Source organism: Alligator mississippiensis, chromosome 2, assembly GCF_030867095.1.
Source record: "Alligator mississippiensis isolate rAllMis1 chromosome 2, rAllMis1, whole genome shotgun sequence".
In the NCBI taxonomy this organism is placed as follows: Eukaryota; Metazoa; Chordata; order Crocodylia; family Alligatoridae; genus Alligator; species Alligator mississippiensis.
In genome coordinates, this window is record NC_081825.1 from 297556569 (window position 1) to 297575306 (window position 18738).

The 18738-nt window shown below is 50.1% G+C and overlaps 1 protein-coding gene across 1 annotated transcript in view; it reads left to right on the forward strand.

Annotated features, from left to right (window-relative positions):
* The window catches only part of PRKCH (protein kinase C eta), a 175134-nt gene extending 156674 nt beyond the window's left edge, over positions 1-18460 (forward strand). The window contains exons 13-14 of the mRNA XM_006261626.4: positions 15176-15319; positions 17420-18460. Of these exons, the coding sequence (XP_006261688.4) occupies positions 15176-15319; positions 17420-17566 (291 nt within the window). The 3' untranslated portion in view covers positions 17567-18460. The remainder of the gene's footprint in view (positions 1-15175; positions 15320-17419) is intronic.
* Positions 18461-18738: the final 278 nt, after the last annotated feature.

The window sequence follows — 18738 nt, forward strand, 5'->3', positions numbered from 1 at the left end:
GTCCCTGCAAGCAGTCTTACATGTGCCTAGTACTTTCAGGGTACTGGCTTCTGTTATTTCAGCTGAATGACTTCCTCGAGAAGCTTAACTACTTAATTTAGCCAGAATGAAGGGCAGCAAGTACGTCACTGGCTTTGCTGAATTGCCCATACATCAAAGAGTGCTTGCTGGCAACACCTTCCAACATGATCCTGTTAAGGTGCCAGACAGATCAGAAGGTTTGTTCTCATCTATACTTTACCCTGTTCTAGCAGGTTAAAGAGGTGTTGAAGTTGTATCTGCATTCACTTGAAGCCCCTTTACTCTGCTAGGCTGGCATAGGGAGAATGGAGTCAGATCCTTGGACAAATGGGTGAATAAAAACAATGATGGGGTAAGGGGCTGCAGTTAAGCAGCTCTATATGGGAGAAGAAAGCCCATAGAAAACTGGTCCAGCTCTTAGTCTTACAGACTAAATTTTGGCCAAGGTTGAGGATGAGTTGGGAGACTCCCAGCCCCAGTGAAGGCACTCAGGGCTTGAGAACCCATGAAAGCAGCAGATATCTGCTTAAACATTGAAACGGGTCCTGGTTCCTGTGCTGTGGCCCTGGATACAAGTCATTCAGGATGCTGTCTGAGGCTTTTTCCATCCCAAATCAGAGGAGCATCTCCCTTGGGGACCAAAAGGCAGGATTTGAGATCTAAACACTCAGGTATGATGAGCCAGGTTGTTGGAACGGATCCAGGCCCTGCTCCTTCCTCCCCTCCTATGGGCGAGGACATGTGCTGCCACCCAGCAGCAAGGACGAGCTGGCAGCACTACGCAGCCTCCTGCTGTGCCAGCTTGCAATGAGACACCTTTCCTTGCTCTTTTCTGGAGAGCAAATGAGGCTCAGGAGCCTAGCAGAGCCAAGGGCAAGGAAGGTCAAGAGGTTCTTGTGTGTGAAGAGCTCTAAGCAGCTATATATAGCTGTATATAAGTCGTATATATAGTTTGCTGCTGATCCTGTCATTTTTTATTGTTCCCATTGCAACTAGTCCCGCAATCAGCAGTCATGAGCAGGTCCTCATTGTGCCACGCATTTATACAGCCCCTTTCTCAGCCTCTCCTGATTTTAACCTGACTCAGTAGAAAGGCTTGGTGCGGCTTTGCGAAGAGTTGTCATCCCATCGCAGCCCAGAAAATCAAACGCCGGGAGGCTCCTTTAGAGGCCCGACTCCTCCCTGGAACTGTGCATTGGACAGTAACGGTCACATCGAATTGCCATGGATGAGCTCCTGCTGCACTGAGATGTAGTTTAGCCATCTCTTCATTTAAAAAGGACTACACTCTGCTGGGAGCCTCTTTGGGCTACCCACAGAGCTGCTGTTTGGGGGCATTTTGGATGCTATTCAGTATAAGGAAAGCAGAACGAAACCCGAAAGGAGCAGGCAAATTTTACCAGCTGGTAAATTCGTAATCTTTCCATAGATATCGAACAGAAGTGCAGCAAGCCAGTTTACATGCATACATACCGGTACATTAGGTGATAGTCTACTCAGCTCCTGGCTCGTGGGCAGAGCCAGCCTGCACAGCTGTGTCATTTATCCCAGCGGGCTCCCCTTGGGTCCAAAAAGTTGGTAATGGGGGAGCAGTGGCAGCATTAAGTACCACTCCACTGCTGCCAAATTTCCAAACCCAGGGGAGCCTGGCCTTGTGCCCCAGAGCAGGTGCATGAGGCTGGGGTAGCATGGGGCCTGATCCTGGTTCATGGGGCCAAGCCAAAGCAGCACTAGGCCTGACCAGGGTGGCATGGGGCCCAGTCTGGGTACGTGGGACATGCCAACCCCACAAGGAATCCAGCCCGGAGACTTGCCTTGCACCATGCGTCCGGCCTGTGGGCCTGAAAGGCGAAGGTCCGTTATGCTGAGAATACAGGGACAGTTCATATGCACCCCAGCTGAAGCAGCAGGCATGCAGTTGTTTCTGGAGGATGCTGAAAGCTTTTAGACCAGGATTAAAAGGCAAATGAAAAACAGAAGAGAAGCCTGACGGGCCCATTGCGAAGCCTCAGGGTCCAGGAGCATGGCTGGCCCAGAAGATGTGCTTCTTCCTAGTTTGAAGGTGATACCAAATGAAAAAAGTCCGAGGATGGTGAGGCCCCGCCGAAGACTCAATGAAATCAATGTGCAGCAGTGAGCAAGTCAGCCTCCTCCCCGTCGCAGTTGGCCACTTAAGGTGTGGATTAATCAAGGTGGCGGGAGGTTTTCACATCCGTCAGATTTACAAGACAAGTCTTGGGGTCCAGTTTTCAGGCTCCCAGGGATAGAGCAGCCAGGAGGCTGCTGTATATTGTACCAGCAAGTGTGCTTTTTAGAAGGCATCCTACAATGAGGTATGAGAGGGCAGAGGCAGAGGGTGGTGGCTGAGAGAGGTCTGCTATGGCTTGACTTCACCCAGAGAACAGTGATATTCGAGCAGCCCTGACTCTCCTTTGCACTCCTTGCCCCTGAGTCTGGCTCAGGTCCTTCATGCTAAGAAGAAATACAAAGAGGCAGGTCTTGTGCATCCCAGCTCAAGCAGCAGGCATGAAGTTATTCTGGAAGATGCTGTAAGCTTTTAGACAAAGATTAAAAGGATGGGCCCATTGCTAAGCCTCAGAGTCCAGGAGTGTAGCTAACATGCCTTCAAATATACCGCAAAATTCTTGCCTTTGGCATGTCTTCCGAGTTGGCAGGCACAGCAAATTCTGTTCCACAGTTTGATTCGGCTTTGGCTGTCAAAGCTGCGCTAAAACATCTGATTTGCTCTGTAAAGCTCAGTGCTGCATCCTTGTCAACAGCCCCTTTGCATTTCCTGCTCCATTACCCAGGTCCCACGTCAAGACCAGGATTCTGGCGTTTCTGTCGCTTCTCCGATGAGACAAAAGTCTCCAGGACCATGCTAAATGTTCGCTTCTCTTCCCAGCCCTGGAGAAAGTCGCCTACCCTTATCGATTCTGAGCTGTGTTTGCAAAAGCATCCATTAAACATGTCCTTCTGTTGTCCTCTCGTCATTGCCGCTGTGCCGCAGGCTAGCTCTCTGCCACGCTGGCTCCCATCGTGCTGCACCGTGAGAGCTCCCTCTCTTAGTCCTCCTTGTTTCTTGTTATTCCCTAAAGCATTGAAGCAGCAGACTGCCTCCGACCAGGTTCCTCATTCATTGTACTGCCAAATAAGACAAGGGCCCAGTCTCGCTCCTCATTTATGATGTTTAAAATCAACATTTCTTCTCCCTGCTGTACAATTCCTGGGGGTAGTCACTTGGCTTGCTCCCGGACCTTGCTTCTCTCCCCCTAGGTGCCAAATGCCCGGGTCCTGCTTGCTTTTAACATCATTAAAAAGAAGAACAAACTTCTCCTGCCTGTGTGGATGTGGCCTTCCCTTGAATAATCCTTTCATCAGTCTCTTGACCCTAGCTTAAAGCAGCGCTGCCATTCAAGGTATCCTCAGAAGTTCTCATTTTCTGTGTTCGTATCATAGACTCTCTGTCTTTCCATCTGAACTCTTTACAGTAAGGGCCATTGTGCTCTCCCTGAATAATTCACTCTGAAAGGAAACTAATGGCATGTAGGTATAGGCAGCAGAGGTCAAATTCACCTTGAATGAAATAATCCGGTCTTCTACCTTTTCCGTTTTTTTAATAGGCGCTTCTTTCTAAAGGTCCACAGCATGCCAAGACTCATGATTTGCCACATAAAGAAAAATTCATAAGCTTGGATACTCCAGCAGCATTTATGACTCATTCTCCTCTTTCCTGCCGCACATAAAATTCAGGCAACATTAATCGTACCAATCATTTTTCACTCTTTTTGCTGCTCTTTTCCTAGAAGCTTTGGAAGAAGAGTGTTCTTGCAGCAAAAGCAGTGGATTAGCACTTCTGGAGAGCGATGTTCACTTTCCGACTCAGCCACACGCAACCTTTTGTGTGGAGGAGGCACTGGGTGTGTCCACACGAAATGCTTTACTGCCCAGTAGCATATTTACTGGGCAGTAAGCATGTGCATCTACACGTGCACATGCATACAGCTTAGTAAACCTCGCTAATTGCGAGTAAATTTGCAACCTGCAAATGCAAGTAGCAAATTTACTTACAAGTACTAACTGCACAGTAGCGTTCGTGTAAATGCCTGACTGGGAGTAAATCTGCTCCTGGTCAGCTGGCACCAGGGGGCAGGGGATTGCTTCCTGCTGCCAGGGCAGGCTGCACCACCAGAGCTCGGGCAGGGACTATGCCCCCCTGCCCCAGCAGCAGGGAGCTCCAAGCCCCCTGCTCCAAGATCCCGATCGGACAGCGGGGCCTGGGCAATCCTTATGTCCCAGCCCCCGCTTCACCATCACAGTTGGGGATCCTTATCTCCCAGCACCAACTCCACAGTCGCAAGCTCCACAGTGCAAGCTCCACAGTCGTAGGGCCGGCGCTGGGAGAGTTGTAAAAATCAGGATCTCCCAACGCTGGCCCCACAACCGTGGAGCCAGCACTGGGAGCTCCCTGCTGCTGGGGCTGGAGAGCCAGTTCCCCACCTAGCTCCAGTCGTAGAGCTGAGCAGGGAACACAAGCTCTTCAGCCCCCGCCCCGTGATTGCGGAGCGGGGACTGGGAACTGTCCCAGCCTCGTGCCCCAATCGGACAAGCAGGGCTTGGAAAGAGCTGCAGGAGTGGGGCAGGTCCCAGCTACCTTCTCTGATCTGCTGGACCCGTGACTGCAGACCTGGGACCTGCCTCTCCCAAGCAGCTCTTTCCAAGACCCCTGCCCTGATCAGGGAGCTGGGGCTGAGAGATCCCCACTGCCAGGGCAGAAGAACATTGTCCACATCCCGGCAGCAGGCAGCCCCCACCAGGGCAGGGAGCAATGTCCTGGCCCCATGCTCCCTGCTAGCCCCTGGATGAGCACCCGGGGGCGGGGGGGGGGGGGGGGATCTAGAGCTCCCCCTGGTGGTGGGAGGATCCCATTGCAGGGTCCCAGGAAGTAAGAACAGTCTGCTGCCACGAGCAGCAAATTTGCTCCTGCTTCCCTACACGTGTAGACGCCTGCCCAGGAGCACTTACTCGCAGGTAGTTTACTTGCGAGTAAACTCCCGGATCTAATGCACATGTAGACAGACTCACTACAGTCTAGATCCTCAAGGAATGTACATGTACCACCAGTGAGATATCACAGCAGGACTTAGGCACCTGAGGGACTGCCCTGCCCCACTCATTCCTTTCTGCCTTGGTTCCACGGACCATTAATGGAAGCAATACTACTTCCTGGCCTGACTTGTCTGAGTTCTTTAGTGCAGGGACTTGCTTGTACTTCTGTGGTTGTAAAATGCTTAGCATCATGAGGCCTTGATTCCCAGGGGGGTCTCAAGGCTTTGCGAGTGTAATCACGCTCCAATGAATTACCTATTCAAACTAGTTACGTCTTTCTCTTCTCTCATTTTTTGTGTTGCTGACCCTTCCGACTTGCTGCACCCTCATCTACTGGGATGCATCAATAGAAGCATTAGGTGCAAGATGTGGGAGGTGATAGCACTTCTCTACTTGGCACTAGCTAGGCCTCATGTAAAGTAAAGTGTGCCGTTTTCAGTTCTATATTTGAAAAACAACATGGAGAAGTTGGAGAAGGTCCACAGGCAGGCAACGGAGGTGATAAAGGCAACGGAGATGACAAAAGCAAGTTGTATAAGGAGAGACTGAAGGAGATAGGCTTGTTCAGCTTGCAGGAAAAGTGCTTGAGAGGGGACATGATAGCAATCCTCAAATACGTGAAGGCCTGCCATAAAGAAGAGGGAGAGCACCTTTTCTTTCTTACAAACCAGTGGCTTGAAATTGGCAGCAAAGTAGGTTTTAATTGAATATCAGGAAAAGCTTCTTCACTGTTAGAGCAGCGAGGCAGGGGAGCAGACGCTGGGGAAACTCTGGATTCTCCCATGTTTCTGGGCTTTGCTGGTTTCTGCCACCCCAATTTCTGCTATAGGTGTCAGGACATTTTTAAGCCTTCCTCAGATGCATTGGGTGCTGCCTGTAGCCCAGGCTGGGGATTTTGACTGGGCTGTGTCAATGCTTCTGCTGAGACTTAAAAGTCCAAGGTACCTGGCTAGAGGGTCTTGCCTCTCCACTCAGGGTCAGACCAATGCCATATTTGGGGTCAGGAAGGACTTTTACCCCTTGCTCAGATGGGGGAGTGGGGTTCATTCCTCTGTAGCAGGGCACGTGGCCTCTACGTGGGATCTCTTGAGCGTGTGTTAACAACCTTTTAGAGAAGTAGGGCACTGGCTGCCTTGGTTCCCCTGCTTTATGTATGACAGGTTAGGTAGGGTGTTATGTCTTGTGTTGCGTCAGGGTTAATGGTAATTTTACAAAGATGTTAGATGATAGATTTGTACAGGATGGTTTGGAGAGTGATGATCATGCCTCTGGCAGGCGGTTGGGCTTGACCTCTGGAGGTCCCTTCCAACCCTACTTCTTGGTGAGTCTGTGATCTCTTGTAACTTCCTAATGGGGACAGAAGCAAGACAGTGAAAGGGCTCTGTCGGTGTATTTTTCTGAGGTTTTCCAGTTGGCCTTCACAGTCCTGTTAGTGCAATTTATTCTTCCTTCCTCTTGACCCTTTATACATGAGTCACCATGGATACATAATATATTCACGTCTCACTTTTAGTTCACGAGATGCAAAGGACTTGATAGCGCTCCTCTCGAGCTCCGTGGAGGTTTCGCCAGCTTTTAAAAAGAGAGCAGTGTTTCTCTATCAGTTGGCATCACCCTGCTTAATCAGCAAACTTTGCTGTTGGTTTGCAACCTGCACAATATGCATCAAATCTAATACTGTTGATTTAAACCCAGTGGCCAAAAGTTTCAAACCCAGATGCCTAAAGATAAACTTAGAAGTCTGTGTTGAAGCATCTGCATAAAAATGGCTTGACTCTTCAAATTGCTGAGCAAGTACCAAGCCTATTGACTTATGCATAAATTGGGTGCACATTGCACAACTGAGAATTAGGTTTTTAGTGTTATGGGCCTATGTTTTGAGTTGGACGTGGATTTTCAGCATGACTGACAATTTGGTGAACTTCAAATCCTAGGCATCGCGCTTGCAAGCATCTCGGCACTTCCTGAAAATTAAACCCGTTGAAGGTATAGCAAGTTGGACCTCCAAAATCTGACGCATCCAGTATCACAAAGCCATTCAGCACCTTAGGAGGTTAACTGTAGGCACCTGGGTTGGAAAAGTTTCACTGAAGTCTGTTCGTTCTGTGAATGTGTTGACGGGAACCTGCTGAGAGAGGAGCGAACACCGTGCGATTTGGAAGCTAAACGATCAAGGCCTGAATCTCAGCGCTGCTTCTGGCAAGGAGCCAGACCTGGGGCCAAATTCTCTGCCGGTGGAAATGGGCAAAGTTCTGCTGCAGCCAGCAATGCCGCGTCCCTTTACACCCCTAGCAGCCCATCTTTCGTGACACTGATTTATTTTGTGTGTTTGTCTCCCTCAACACACTTTCCCAGGACAAGAGGCTTGAACTGGCAACACCAAAGGGTCGTTTCCAGACTAAGAAGGAGCGAGACCAAACTTACCTCTGTTTCAGATCAATAAAACTAACCTCTCCTGCCCTGAAGCTTTTATTGTAGCATCCTGGGGCGATAGCACTAAAGCTGGTGTCATTTCTCTTAGTTGCTGGATTTTACAATCCCAGCTCCTCAGCACAGCGAACTAATTGAGTCTTGCCCCCCTCTTCCAAGCTGTCTCTGAAAAGATAAGAGGAACAGGTTTTTAAAGTGCATTTCAGAGCATGTTTCTGTTTCCCTGTTCTGCCCCTGCACCCTTTAAGCCTGAGCTGCACTGGAAAACTTGCCCTGGTTACAGCCAGTGGCCAGACCCAAAGGCCCAGCATAGGACTGAGGTCAAAGTTTTTTTTTTAAATGTTTAAATGACTTCAGAGCCGAGTTCCAGTTTCAAAAGCGTCTTTTGCAAGGAAGAGCCTAATTCTCTCTGAACTGAAACGGGGCATGGGCTCCCAGTTGCAAACGGCAGTTCTGTAAGTCAGCCCAGTACTCCTGCAAGTGCTGCACAGGTGAAACTCAACGGAGGTGATGGGAGTCCTGCCAGTGGAGGTGGTCAGGTTTGACCCCCCCACGCCCCACTAAATAGGAGCTGCTAATAAAGTGCCTCTCTGCTATTGAAGTGCCCCCTTAGCTGTCTGTCACTTAAATGAAATATATAGAACCGTCTTTCTCATCCTTTGTTGGAGGACTAATGGCAGCAAAGAAACTCCAGACTGTTGGTCTGTTGTGCTTGCATAATAGTCCAATCAGTCTATTTGCAGCAAGTCCAGTGTTCACTCAAGAGATTCAGGCAGGGAAACCTTCATTAGAGTAATTGCTCGATTTTATATAATGATTTTCCTTTGTCTCAGATCAAATAGATGTTTGACAAATCCTGTTTCCTTTAGAGTTAATCTCTGCCCTGTTATTCTAGGTCACCCATCTTAATGAGCCTGACTGCATCGGGGATCTCCAAATCTCTCCATTCTCCATCGTTACTGGGGGAGGGAGACTTTGGAGCTATTCATCTCAGATGAAGTACCTTTTCCATAAGTGTTTTATTATAATTCACTCACAACACTAGGGAAACTGTACATGGAAATTGTGCTTACCTTAGCAACGTGAGAGCAGGAGTTGGCTTGACACGTCCGTGGATGGAAGGAGGTCGGTCTTGTACTTGAGAGAGCGGCGGAGACCTCAGCCCTGGTGTCGGTTCTGATAGCCATGTCTTTGGACAAGTCACTTGACTTCTCTGGACCTTAGGTTCCCTATCTGTAAAATAAGGAAAGTGCACTCTCTTAATATATACTTTCTTCGACGGTCCTTATCTCACTCTTTAGTACTAAATATGTAACCCCATGGGGAGGACAGGGGTTTCAGTCTCTAGGGATAAGGCATTTTTTCTTGCTGACGAGTGTTTCATATTCAGCCCCTGGGAGGGCCACATACCGCTGCATTTTCACTGTTTTGTTTTTAATATTTTTATAATAAAGGTTAAAAAGTCACGTGCTCCCTCTCTCCCATCTATTTTTACTGCAAGCTCCTCAGTGCTTAGAAGAAGGGATATGCATGCTGTCTAGCATAACGTGGTCCTGATCTGATCTGTGCCGCTTGTCTTGATCTGTGCTACTTGTGTAGCACTAGTAATAAGCATTCCTGATAGAAGCCAACTATTGATACGAAAGAACTAAGCTGCCAGGCATTTTCAATTCTTTTATTTGGAGAATTCACTCTCATATTTTGGAGCATTTTCTTTTTCATGTACCTGTTTCCTCCTATGCAGAAGCAAGCAACCCACCACAATATGGTTCTTGAAATTAATCTCTGCTGGTCATGATTAAACTCAGCATAGATGAGTTAAAATAAATGCTGAAAATCAGACATGGAAGGAAGCGGACAGACAGACAGATATGTTCGGAAATGGTTTGCAGAAATAAGGGCACGCAGACCTGAGTCCTCGGGCAAGTTAATAAACCCGTTCTTTAGATGTCGTTGCAATGCTGTACCACAAAGAGTGTGCGCTATCATCTGTCCGCCTGTCGTGCTGATGAGTAAAAATATTTCCCCTTAATCCCTACAATCTCTGCTGCAACTCCCCAGGCCTTATATCGAGTAGTCTCCAACACTTTAACTTTTGAAAATGGTTTGTTGCATTTTCTCTCTGTCAATATGTCTTAAATAGTTCCGTGAAGTCATGTTCTTTGGCTGCCGCAACGTGCTGTTTTTGGCCGGCGTGTCCCTGAGAAGTGTATCTGAGGTCAGGCTCCGTCTAACTCAAGTTGGCAGCTTAAACAACCTGGGGACTCGGAGCATGTGAGTCTGTTTGGCTGTGCATGTTTCACTGTTCACGGAAGGGATTAAATTGACTCAGTTGCCAGCCAGAGCAGGGGGCCTGGCCTCGATGATTCAAGAGATCCCGGCCAGTCCTGTTTTAAAATCGGTAGTTATGCAGTTGACTCGGGGCAAGCAGGATGGAGCCCAGGACTCATATGTGTTTTTACTTGATTTTACTTTGCTTAGAAACGTCTCATTTTTCTGTGTAGCTCTTTGCCCGGTGCTCTGTGTCGAGAGGCTGGTGTTTGTATAAGGCTACCAGCCATGATGCAAAATGCAGATGCCGAATAAGCACGAAGAAGTGCTACTTTCCAGGGAAGACCTTGTGCCTATGCAGCTGCTCCCATCACCTGATGGGACATAGAAAGCCCCGAAGCTCTTTCAGCCTGGTTATAACCTCTCCCCAGATTCACACAGTGCCAAGATCGTGGCAACCTTTCTCTTCCCCCCGGAGTTTACCAGTTTCCTGGGTCAACCCCAGTGGCCAGGCTGAGGATACTCACAATTTCCTCGTGTCTTTCTCTTGGCACACTCATGTCCCCCGCCGGGTACGTCTGCACAACACAGTGTAGCTCTGAACCAAGCCAGTTCCAGGAAAGTGTAGTCCAGTTCACCCCGGGAGGACTCTGCCCAGGGCTGGAAGAGGGTCTTGCTTCCTAGACCTGAGCTAGCATGTTCAGAGCTAGCTTGGGGGTCTTTGCATGGCACTGCGTTGTGCTGGGTAGATGTAGCATTAAGGAGCTCGCGCTCTCGGGGGGCTCTGCAAGGTGGCGGCAGCCTGTCCCCACTGGGATGTCCCTGAGTGCCGTGTCTGCCCGCTTGAATGGTAGATACAGGCTCATCTCAGGGGTCACACCCTCAAAGCACCCCTCACAAGCCCACGTTGGGTTTTAGAGCGGGCGGTCAGCGAATGTCTGTGCCAGGACGTGCTGCCATCGCTGTGTCCAGCAGTTTGCAGCACTCTCCAACCGTTGCCTTAAGGGGCATCCTACAGTCTGCGTCCTGCCTTTGGTTAGAAGGATGTTGGCTCCGCTATCTGAGCGCCTGGCACCAGGTTTCAGTTTTGCCTAACATTATTTAAATCATTTGGAAAGGAAGCCTTGTCTGATGAACAGGTCATGGACTATGGATCCTACAGTCCCTAAGGATTACACCCAGAGAAACTGGGTTATTTGAACGGCTCCGGATGGGTTATTGGAGAATCTAGAATCTGGGGTTTGGAGCGGATCCTGCAGTCCCTAGAAAGCACCGATTTCCCCGATTTCCCCCGCACCCTCATATGGACCTCCTGACGCTGCCTGAATACAGCAAAGAAATAACAACCAGGCTTTGACTGGGATTTGCAGCACTTCCTTTGGGGGACTTCATAGGTTTTTCAGCCCAGGAGACGTATGAACTTCTAGCCTAACTATGCATCATGTGGACCTTGGCATCTTTTTCAGTAATTTCTGCATCAAACCAGTTACTTCTGGCTGAATTAGAAGATAGCTTTTAGATTGTTCATTTTCATGAGATGGGGCATCCAGATTCCTTAGGCAACTTTGGAAATTTCAGCTTTTAATTTTAAGTGCGTCATATGATAGCGATGCATAACTCTGTTGCCATGCAAAATGTCAGCTTTCAGAGTTAGTAACAGTCAGTGTTAGTATGCTACATTTTTCCATTCAGATGCCGAATACCAAGCTAACCCCATCAATTTCCCGTATAAAATAGCCCAACCATATCCTTTTAGTCACAGACATGCCATTTCACAAGAAATCACAAGATTACAGGCATTGAAAGGCTAGAAATGGAAAATATGGTGCTTTTTGTCATAGGCCCGGAGTACAGAGAGACGGACATCAGCCTCTCCGACAGCCTGTGTGATCAGCTTGGGTGGTTTGGGTGCCCTGAACATTAGTAAATGCTAATGAATAGTGTAAATGGAAGAAAAAGGATTTTGTTGAACTAGAGACAGTCCGAAAGCAAAAAAATCAGAGAAGGATGCAGTTGCATGAGACTGCAACCGTCCTTCGAAATAATATTCTGCCTGTTTTTAAAAAACATTATCAACTTAATTCTCACTTAAATTTCCACTTTTGTAGCGCAGAACGGGCTTGGGAGAATACATTTTTTTTTATATTCACTTTTAGGGCTGCAAATGTTGCCAGAGTGCTGGAACGGGGCCTCTCTCTGTATGAGAAACAGGCCTTTTATTGAGAGAAACACAAAGACGTATTTAAGCTTCGGGTTTGTCACCTCGGCCCCGGTGAGCTCACCCTTTGAAGACCCTTTCTTACAAAACAAGAACAGGCTGCAGAGCTGAATTTATCCATAAAACATCAAGGACAGGAGAAGAGGGCCCATTGCTCAGGGATCCGCCAGCTCAGCTCGTTTCCTTCTGGAGCAAGGTTCGGTTCAGGAGGATTTCAGCAGCAGCCCAGATGTGTGCTTGGCAGCGATTCCTCGCCCGCTCCCAGCTACCCCGGGCTGGAAGAGCATCCAGCAATGGGCAAGATCGGCCAAGTCTTTTTCCCTTCCTGCCTCGCCGAACACACGAGACACGTTCTGTTTAGCAATGCCTAATTTCTTGTGTCAGCTGTAATTTCCTAAGCAGGTGCAGGTCTCATGGGCTCTCCGGAGGCAGCTGAGAACCTGAACAACAGTTTTGCTTACACTCGTTGTTCGCAGCCCTCTCTCCAGGGGTCGAGACCCTTGCATCTAATCTAAGGTGCCACATTAAAAAGCAGGCAGGAATGCTCTTATCTTGGACCTGGCCTTGTGGTTTTGCTTGATGCAATTTGAGCAGGATGCTGAGTAAAACAGGCAAACAGGATTGCAGGACCACCCCCCCCCACACCCACCCTCAGCACTCGGGGTGGGTTGGTTGAAGGGAGGGCAGACCAGTTTGAATGCCAAAGTGCAAAACACTAAAGTGCAAACACGTGGCTCAAACTTCAGCAGGCCCCCGGGTCTTTTGGGTTTTGCTTTGTGCAGGGCTGCCCAGCGCAGCAAGCAGAGAACCAGGCTGGGGATCAGATGACCCACCTCCTCCCCTCAGCTGCTCGCTTGGCCTCCGGGCACCTGCAGTTCCCCTCACTCCCTTGCCTTGTCCATTTTAACGGTCATCTCTTTCACGACCAAGACCGTCTCGCACTGGCCACATCTACACGAGGCGCTTACTGCACAGCAGCTCGTTACTACTGCGCGGTAGCGTCGCGGGACACGACCCAGGATGCGATGCTGCTGTGCAGTAGTAATGAGCTGCTGCACAGTCAGCGTCCCCACAGAGTCGTGCAGGGACACTACTGCACAGTGACACCGGTTGCTGCACAATCATTTAGTACTTGCACACCTAAGTACTTGCACACCCAGGTACGAAATGACTGCAGTAACAACTGTGCAGCCCGCGTCTCGTGTAGACGTGGCCACTGTGTGGGTGCAGAGCCTCCCATGGTGCAGCCCTGGGTTGAAGCTTTACATGCGACCGTAACACGGATAAGACCATTTTTTCCCCTTTTCCTCTATTTTCCCCAGGGGATCTGGGGTGAGTCCACTGAAGCAAAGCAGCAGTGCAAGGGATCTCTCTAATCCAAGGGCAGGCAATTATTTCCGACGGAGGGCTGCTTACTGAGTTTTGGCAAGCCATCGAGGGCTGCTTGACAGGCAGCTGGGGGCAGATAAATATTACTTTTCTAAATTTTTTAGGGGCCGTGCGGGCCGAATAGAATGGCCTGGCGGGCCGCATCCGGCCCCTGGACCGCATTTTGCCCACCCCTGCTCTGATCTGTCACCAGGGGATTTGTGAACCTGAGAAGTTTGGTTCAAGGCACTTTCTGGTCCTTTGCTGACCCGGGCCTTGGAGCGGTATTTTCTGTGGCCCACACTGATTTAGAAATGGTTTGGAACCAGGAGCTGTCGGGGGGGGAAGCGCATTTCCGTTCAGCGTTTCATAGTTGTTAGGGGCTGGAAGGGACCTTACAGATCATCAGGTCCAGCCCCCCTGCACATGTGCCTTTGACAGAGAGCACAGCAGAAAGCTCTTTGGGACAGGAGGGAGCTGGATCTCCACTGCATTTTCTCGCTACCCAGGAGACACAACATAGCCGGGGGGTTGGAGAGCCTGGAGGGGTCCTACGACGGTCACAGCTGCGGTGCAGCTGCTTTGCATTGCCAAATTCCTTGTGGATCCAGGTTACCAGCTGCCATCCACGCCGCAGCGTTAACTTTGGTCCTGTTCTGGGTGAAATGATGGAAAACAGGTCTGGGCTGGGGAAGCCGGTGACAGCCTGGCTCCTAAGGGAGGTTGGAGGCCAGGTTGCTTCATAGAGGAGCTGACTCCCAAGGCCGCTCAGCCAACGATCCCCATTCGTTTTCATGGTCATTTCCCTCGGCAAACTGAAGCAGCTGTTTCCCCCTATAAAATGCAATGTGATTTCTCTCGTCCTCTAGTGAATCAAAACTACCAGCGGAGGGAGGGCCATAAGGATTCTTCTGTGACTTCAAAGAAGTGATGCCTAGGGGGAATAAAACCAGCTCTCCCTTGTAGCTCCCTTTTCAGTTTACCTGCCACCCTGACTTCAGGGCTCTTTGCAGGATCTGAGAGCCACAAGCCGAATGCCTCTCTCCCAGGTATCAAGCCAGTTGGGTGAACCGTGGCTTTTCTCACTGCTTTCCTTCATACCTATAGCTAAGGTTCACTGCCACTCTTTGGAAATGTCTTTCCTCTCGTTACGGAGAAGATCAAACTCCCTGGAGAGCTTTGCCCGCAAAAGCCAAAGGGTCTGCCGCTTCGGTTGAGAGGTTTGATCTTCCTTGGGCTCCTGCTGTCTTCTCTCTGAAACCCAAAACTTGTCTTCCTTCTCTTAAGTCTCCTCTGTTTTGCTCTCTGAGACTGCAGGAAGAAAAGTGCAGGTTTTCTGGCTGCCCTTCAACAGGCTGAGGTTTAGGAAGAAAGACAGCTCAAAACTGACTCCAAGCCAAAGCCCAGCCGGCTGGCAAGTGGCACCTTATAAAGAGCTTTTATTCCTGAAGGGGGGAGACAAGAATGCACTGTTTGTCCTGTTGCAGAAGATGCATTTCAGCTTTCTTTTATAATCCTGGTAACCAAGGTTGTTTCTGAAATAGAAGAGACCAAGGACAAATACGTCCCTGGCTCTGTCCGGCCAGAGCAGATGAGTCAAACTCCCTGCACGCAGCTCCGGGGTAACGAAAGCGGAAAGTCTGGCTGGCAGCCTCGGTTCAGCAGGGAAGCTCAGGACAGGCCTGTTGTGTCATTGCTCATCGGTGTCGCTCGCTCCTGTGCCCTGGTGATTAATCCATCATTTCTTTTGTTTTGCAGTTCATGACCAAGAACCCCAACATGCGCCTGGGTAGCCAGGCGCTGGGTGGAGAGAGCGCGATCCTGAGGCACCCGTACTTTAAACAGATGGACTGGGACCTGCTGAACCAGCGCCAGGTGGAGCCACCCTTCCGGCCCCGAATCGTAAGTGATGGGGGAGCCCCTCCCTCGGCGAAGTGCTTTCCACATCTGGACAGCTGCGGGGGAAAGGATATCGATGCACAGGGAGCGTGGCCTTGAGTTCTGGATGTAACTCAGTCCCGGCCTCCCCGGCAAGACACTTGATTGCTCTGAGAGACGTTTTCAAAAGTATTTAAGCATCCAGGGCATTTATACACATACGTTTTGGTCCCGCGACTCAGCAGAGATCCGCCGCTTCGGAGCAAGTCCGCTCTGCACCGCGTCGCATGCAGTTGTATAAGCAGCGAAGCGCACATCAGCGTGCAGAAAATGGCAGCAGGGCACTTTTGAACTAAAGCACCTCCTATGTGTTTTAGTTCAAAAGCGTGCCGCCACCATTTCCTCAGTGCTGGCTAACGTGCGTTTCGCCGCTTGTACCATTGTCGGCATCCCGGCGCTGCAGCGCTGACAGGTGTAAAAATACCCCTAGAGATGAAGATGTTTAAAAGAGCTTAGGTACTCTCTGAGCCTTACTTCCCACATGTAAAATGGGGGTAATGATCCTTCCCTTTCCCACACCCTTTGTCCACCGTGTCAAGTTCTTCAGGGCATCCATCCCTGCGTGCCTGGTGGGGCCCAGCACAGTGGGTCACCGATCCGTGCTACGGTTTCTGGGTGCTATTATAATGCAAACTTGACTGAAACAAGACTGAATTCAGAAAGGGCAGGATCTCCCTATCCCTCATTTCAGGCCCCTGGCCCAGCCCTGTTGCCCAGCCTAGGCTTTGGCTGCTGAGCAGTTCGGACTTCAGATGAAACTTCCCCTTGCCGTATGGCGAGCGGTGGGGTCTCCCAAGCTGGACAGTCATTTGCATTGTGCAGAGGCTCAGAAACTTTCTCCAGGGATCAGCTAGGGTAGGATTTTCCAAAGCTGCCGGCCCTGCCCCTTCTCTGCCCCCGGGGGCAAATCCCCACAGAGGTCTAAGGGGGAGTAAAGCTTAGAGAACGAGGAGCACCTTTGAAAATCCCACCCTGGCCAGCACGGCGCTGACCGTTCAGGAGCGTTCCCCTGCTAACGACCGAACCACAGCGGTTCGGGGGGGAAGAAATGCCCATGCTGATAAAACTGCTCGCCACTCGGCCGGCAGGAAGAATCAGCGATTCATCCAAATGGGCCCAGCCTTCCTCCGTGACTGCCGAAAACAATCGTGCTCTGTGCCGAGCAGGGAGGAACCCAGCACCTGGAGGCAGGACTCTTGTTCTGCCTAGGACACAACTCATTCCTGTTTGTCCAAGCATAACGGCTTGTGTACAAAGGACAATATCCCCCAACTACACCCGTCCAGCCTCGGCCCAGCTCCGGGAGGACCGTGTAGAGTCAGCGGATTGGGAACAGCGTGTGTGGTCCCTGTGAGCGGCGGGGTCCGTGCAGGCGGGCGCTGACTCAGTAGCCACTTACAGCTTGGCTGCCCCGTCCTGCAAACACCCCAGCCAACATCAGCTCCATCAGAAAGGGCTTTGCTGCGTCAGGCCCGTAAAGGCTGGCAGAGGAGGGGCCGGCTCTGAATATCCTAAATGTGTCTGGTGCTAAGCAGGGACACTGCGGTACTCACAGCAGGCCCTGTGGACCAGATGGGTGCTGCAGGCTGGATCGGGGCACCCCTTCTCTGCTCCGTGCATCAGCATTAGGTCCCAGGGGCTCAGCACCACTCCCTCCTCTGCCTCACACACCGGGACTGGGTCCCAGGGAGACAGCACCACCCCTTCCCCCTCTTGTGCTGGCATCAGATGCCAAGAGCCCAGTGTGCAGGGCTTCCCACGGCTCCAGAAATTTGGCAGTGGAGGAGCGGTGCCACCGCTCTCCTGTCACCATATTTCCAGACCCACAAGAAGCCCTGCGGACCGGTGACACAGCACCGGGGGCTGGATCTGGCCAGCGGGCCGGAGGTTGAGTGCCCCTGTCTTATAGCACAGGGCTCCGAAGTGAGGTGCAGAGCACCTGCACGCTCCTTGGAGGCAGAAACCTGGTCCATTCAAGGTGGGAAACGAGGTGCAGACAACAGGAGTATAGAAACAAAGGCACGCGTTTTTGACATCTCTTTATTGCCTCTTTCTGTTTGATAGAAATCCAAAGAGGACGTTAGCAATTTTGATCCGGATTTTACCAAAGAAGAGCCCATTCTCACTCCTGTCGAAGAGGGAATTCTTCCAATGATTAACCAAGAAGAATTTAGGAACTTTTCATTCACGGGGCCCGAACTCCAGCAGTAGCTGTGGCTCCTTGGTACAATCAGACAAGCTGGTGATAAGGACCTGCGCTGAAAGTTGGGTTAACTAAGAATTTCCTTCTCCAAGGAACTCGCTGCATCCAAACGGACTCCTGGGACGCAGCAGCACCGCTGACAAAGTTAACTTAATGTGAAGCTGGAAAAAGAACAAAAGAAAACCTTTGTATTTATAGGATTTGTTCGAGAGACCAAATGTGTCCAAGGTTGGCATGAAGACAGCGTGTAAATAGTGGATTCAGGCAGACAGTTGAATGTTGAGATACTTGGGTCAGCTTGGGTATCACTAGGTGGAGCTGGCAGCGGGCGCGGGGAGCTGGTCCGAGAACGAGCAGTCCTACAACTCTGAGCCAAACAGACATTTTGCAATACTGACCACTTGTCAGGCTCCGTTTTGAGGCCTCCTGCACTGTCCTCCTCTGGTGCCAGGGGACAGAGAGCCCTGCAGTCACTGGGCTGGTTGAGCAAGATGTCCCATGTTGACTTTCCCCATCTCTGAAGTATTTATTTCTTTCCTGAGGACAAGCGGTTCTCTTTGAAACTTTTTTTTGGGCTTCCATGTAAAATATTTTCTCATGCAGGCTAGAGAAACAAAAAGTCTCCCCACGCATCTTCTTCCGAATCCAAGAGAAGCTGCTTGCAGCCTCAGTGTGTTACCGTTTGTGCGATAGGAAAAGTGTTAGTGTTTTGCATTCTGTGAAATGCCTTTGTTGACCATCCCTCATCCTCGATGCTCCTTTCTTTGCATACCAGCTGTTTTCAACCGAAATATAACCTGCAAAGTCTTGCCATTTACTTAGACCCCGTTTATTTAATTATGTTGTACAGAGCCGCTTCTGTTGTTCCCTGGCTCATTAAACGCATTGATGCAAAGTGGTAACTCTTGAATGATTTGTAGTGTTGTTGGGTGGGGAGGCACCAAGCCAGTCGTTTGAAAGCAGAAATATCAACTCATGAGCAAAGATGTGAAAGAACCACACCTTTCCATTAGGAGGATAAACTTTCTCTGAAACAGCGGGGAGAGGTGGTCTGGTTTGGTTTGGCTTCACAAGTTTCTCGTTCAGAGCGGACGCCTCCTTGCTTGGAGTCACGAGCACGTGTGCTGTCATCAAAGAGACACACATTTTAAAGCAGTTTCTAGGAAGCTGATGCTCCCCA